The following is a 4454-nucleotide window of genomic DNA, read 5'->3' as shown; positions in this document are numbered from 1 at the left end:
TCTTATTCTTTACAAAAATAGGAACACCTGTAAGAAACAGCTTGAACACGTTCGCAATTGTAATGTAACATTATCTCTTACCTGGAAAAGAAATACTATTTCATGGTCGTCGGTGTACCATACAAATAATTGTATGCCTTGAAGAAAATTTTAGAAAGAATCTTTTATCACGTTTTCCTTTCTGTTAAATAATGCATGAATCATGAAATGAAATAATCAAGAATTATCAAGAATTATTAATCCATATCAACAAATGCAGCTGTAGGAGGATAAATAATATTTAAGTTTCTATATAATAATTCTACACAATTTATTATTAGACATTTGTTCAATTCCACGCGTTGTTTTATCGTAAGCGTCTGCAGTATTTATCATAAATATTGATTAAATTTAATGTAAAAATGTTAAATTGACTAAAAATAGTGACTAAAAGTATTGATCAGATAGTGTGTAAATTTGATTTAAAAAATATTATTGAACTTTAGAGAGAAATGATCTTTGTTATATTATATAGATTGATAAAAAAATTCGTTTGTCTTTTTAATATATTTTTTAATAATGAATATTATATAACGTATCACTATGATATAAATTTGCTATTCAAAAGAAAGTGGATGAAAAGAAAAGTGCCTAATCAGCGGAAGTCGCTTGATATCTGATATAGTATAATATTATTTGCATTCTTTCTTGTCAGCATTTCTATAAAAAGATATTGCATACAAGTGACGATATTTATCGCGATATCGTAACTTGGAAAAAATGATCAAGTATATAATTATATCAAATGTGAACGTGGCAATATAATTGCACATGCATTCATAATTCAATTGCTGATTAATTTTTTCAAAGATTTGTATCTCAAAAATGCTTCAAAATAAATCTCTCGATATTTAATATGTATACTATGTATAATATAATCTAAATATTTTATAGTGAAATATTTATCACAACTCTACTGTTTTAATTGCAAAAAAAAAACAGAATTTATAATATTTAAAGTAATATCTGAAAAGATATAAATAGATAAAAGATATAAATTTTTCCTAAATGTCTGTAAAATGAGAACGAAAAGTACAATACTGAAACCTTACTTTTATTTTAAATCGAATTTTTATATTATATGTTCTTTTCGATTTTATTTCAAATATAAAAAATTCATATTTTTTTGTATTTATAAGAATGATATAAATGTACTTCGTACATATTTGTACATATTTGTTTTGTTGTATACTTTAATAATAGTTGTATATATAGCGGTAAATATAATTAATAAATATAATTTTAAGTAATTTCAGATTTTAAACATCTCGTAACTTATTTATATACGATGACGCAAGTTGAAGATATTAATAGATATCTAACTGACGACAGAATATTTAATAAAATAAATAAACGGTTTATGAGCATGGATCCTGGTGATATGCGAGATAATAATCAACGCTTGAACCCGGTATCGTAAAAATCTTTTTTTATTATTAAAATTATATTCTATATTAATTATGCTAATATGCATTGTACGTTACATTGTATGCCGAAGTTTTTTGACAAGTTAACAGACGCTATGAAAAAGCAATGTCCATTGTTTGCTAAAACCTATCAAAGAATTATATGGGCTGGGAGTTATTATAAAGGAACTCGATTTGGGCAGCCAGAAGAATATGATTTAAATTTTGTAATCAATTTGCCCATCAAAGAAAGAGATGTAGAGGTAACACAATTTTTTAAATTAATGCTAAACATGTCATTAAAGATTATTTAATTTAAAAAAGCGTAAAGATACATATGTATATATTCGTTTTTATTTATATAAAACATATTTTTTCTTTATTTAATTTATTTTTGTCTGAACTTATTTTTTTATTTTTACTAATTATATAACATAATATTAATTTTAAATTTAAATATACATATATAAATATTATTTTATTATATATCTATCGTATATTAATTTCAAAATTTAATATAATTTTACAATATATCAACGAAACTAAAATAAGTATAAAATAGCATAAAAAATATTACAATTATATTCATACATCATTTTATATATTCATACTTTAATGAATACTTATTGATCATGATTATAGTTTACCACGGATCGGCCAGGTTTTACTAAAATACGCACGGTTTGGAGAGACAAAAACTTGCATAATACTTTAAACATAGATCCGAAAGCATATAAGTACATATTGTAATAACAAATAAATTTATTCAATATAATTTATAAAATGAGAAAGAAAGAAAAAAGTTTACTTTCTGTTTAGAGAATTGAATTCCTTTATCGACGATCAATCCTATCTGGACCAAGAAAAATTTCGCAGATGGATAAAACGAATTTTTAGTAAAGTAGCCAATGCAACTGGTAAAAATAATAGAATTATACTCGATGGCTATGAGCCAGTAAGTAAAATTTTAATAATATATTATTATAGTTTGAATGTAATTATTAATAATTTGGCAACACAGATTCGATCAGAATTGCAGATCAATTGTAGTATCAATTTATATCAACAATAAGCTAATGTTTTGATGTATACTCACAGAATATGACAATCGAATTAGTATAGAATAAATCTGTTATGTAACCATTTAAATATTGTATAGAATATATCTGTTACATAATCATTTAAATATTGACATTTATTTAGCTGTTAAATTTTTTAATAACTAAAACTTATTTAACTTTTTCTATAATGTTTGACTGGTTGCTAAAAAATGACTAGGGTTGTTGCCATCTGTTATCGCATTTATTTGTTCAGTAGAGTTTGTTTTTTACCGACATTATAATAATCAAGCAAAATTATTCTTGACATATTTAGTTATTAAAATTATCATTAAAATCGTTTAAAAATTGTCGTTGTGTTATATTGTAGAATGTCATAAAAAAACTAAAAAGAGCTAAGTTATGCTAATATCTTTTCTATGTTCAGATAAGCATACGAGAATCGGGACCAGCATTTACGCTAATGTTCCAACTTTCCGGAAGAACCATCGATATCGATGTAGTTCCTGTTTTAGTTTTTTCAACTAATACTTTACCACCCAGATGTTCAAAAATGCATTTGTTACAAGTACGTAATATACAAAATTAAACTATAAGATTGAGAAATGATTTGTCGTATATATGTATGTTTATTTATTAACAGAACAAATTAACAGAACAAATTATATTATTTGGAACAGTAATGTTTTTAGCATATACAGCCGTTTAAAATATAAGTATACGTATTATTTACTTAGATATATTTATGTATTTTTAATTTAGTTTTTTAATTCTTTTCTAAAAAGATATTCAAACTTAATACTCGGTTATTTTATTTAAAACAGAACTTAGAGAAAATAACTTGGAGAAAAACGACAAATTGTTTGCAATAATCCAATATTTAAATAAATTAAGTAGAGTATTGATATTAATTGTTCTATTTATTGTTAGAAAGATGTTGATTGGATAGCAGTTCCATCAAAGAACCGTAAAGGCGCGGTATTTTATAACTCATGACATTGTTATCGGCGAAAAGTAATTTTTTAACTAAAATGTAACCATATGTTATCTACTTATATGTATTTCCTTTTTTATCCTTTTCGTAAAAATATTTAACAACATATACTAATTACTTTAATTTTACTTAAAATAGAACTTAATAGAGAAAAACAAGTTATTTACAGCAATTCAATTATTATATATATAATTAAAATTATATATATATATATAAACATGCTTCGAATCGCTTTCTGTTTGTAGTCTCCTTCAAATAAAGTTAGATGTTGGTCTGCAGTTCCCAAACCTTTAAATAACAGTAGAGGAGGTTTCGGTGATTCAAGAAATCGTTATTGGCGATTGTGCTTTTACGAGTTTGAAAAAGACATGCTTAACAGTCATAATTATGGGCGTATGAAGCCTATAATACGACAGTTAAAGGTACATTAAAATGATATAATATATAGGTATGATATATTGTGGAATAATAAATCCCAATTTATTTGTAATATTATAAATGAATTCTTAGTTATCTTTTATACTTAATATTGTAAATATTTGTTATTATTATATATTTGTAAACTTTTTCTCTTTTTACGTTTCGCAATTAATGCGCATGAAATTTTTTTATTTATTTATAGTACTAATTTTAATTTTATTTTTACTGTAATTATATAGTTTATTTTATATAATTATTTTATAGTTTGAATTTTATTCTTTTGAGTCTTGGATTCTATTAATTTTTATATAATTATGTATATTTCATGATGTATTCTCTCTATTAGAAACTTCGGGATACTCAAAGATGGAACAGCATCGCAAGTTATTTTCTCGAAACATTATGCTACCACGAATCAGAAATGTTTCACATTACTAACAAAAAATCGTCAACTTTTTTCTTCTTCACGGTATTGTACTGATAAAATTCCAAATGTATGTTTCTATTATTGAAACAATAGATCGGAAGAGCACACGT

At 24.1% G+C, this 4454-nt stretch overlaps 2 protein-coding genes across 4 annotated transcripts in view; both read left to right on the top strand.

Annotated features, from left to right (window-relative positions):
* The window catches only part of LOC105461219 (uncharacterized protein C1orf112-like), a 28398-nt gene extending 28365 nt beyond the window's left edge, over positions 1–33 (top strand). Inside the window, exon 16 of the mRNA XM_011707721.1 lies at positions 22–33. Within this exon, the coding sequence (XP_011706023.1) occupies positions 22–33 (12 nt within the window). The remainder of the gene's footprint in view (positions 1–21) is intronic.
* Positions 34–988: 955 nt separating this feature from the next.
* On the top strand, positions 989–4426 carry LOC105461213 (cyclic GMP-AMP synthase-like). 3 transcript variants are annotated; one of them, XM_011707710.1, is made up of 7 exons: positions 994–1450; positions 1538–1708; positions 2088–2191; positions 2265–2400; positions 2931–3071; positions 3743–3919; positions 4264–4426. In XM_011707710.1, the coding sequence occupies exons 1-7, from the start codon at positions 1328–1330 to the stop codon at positions 4396–4398; spliced, it is 987 nt and encodes a 328-aa protein (XP_011706012.1). In that variant the 5' UTR covers positions 994–1327; the 3' UTR covers positions 4399–4426. The 3 variants fall into 3 exon arrangements, with proteins under 3 accessions (XP_011706014.1, XP_011706012.1, XP_011706013.1); XM_011707711.1 differs by having other exon boundaries at positions 996–1450; positions 2088–2182; XM_011707712.1 differs by lacking the exons at positions 3743–3919; positions 4264–4426 and adding an exon at positions 3434–3554 and having other exon boundaries at positions 989–1450.
* The last annotated feature ends 28 nt before the right edge of the window (positions 4427–4454 follow it).

The sequence above is a fragment of the Wasmannia auropunctata genome, unplaced genomic scaffold (assembly GCF_000956235.1).
Source record: "Wasmannia auropunctata unplaced genomic scaffold, wasmannia.A_1.0 LD307273.1, whole genome shotgun sequence".
NCBI lineage: Eukaryota > Metazoa > Arthropoda > Insecta > Hymenoptera > Formicidae > Wasmannia > Wasmannia auropunctata.
Note: the sequence above shows the minus strand (reverse complement) of the source record. Positions and strands in the feature narration are given on the sequence as shown.

Excerpts from the sequence above, each read along its gene's own strand:
- LOC105461213 (XM_011707710.1), top strand. The coding sequence starts at position 1,328 with ATGACGCAAGTTGAAGATATTAATAGATATCTAACTGACGACAGAATA. Across the intron at positions 1,709-2,087 it reads TCAAAGAAAGAGATGTAGAG|TTTACCACGGATCGGCCAGG; the intron begins GTAACACAATTT and ends TCATGATTATAG. Across the intron at positions 2,192-2,264 it reads AAAGCATATAAGTACATATT|AGAATTGAATTCCTTTATCG; the intron begins GTAATAACAAAT and ends CTTTCTGTTTAG.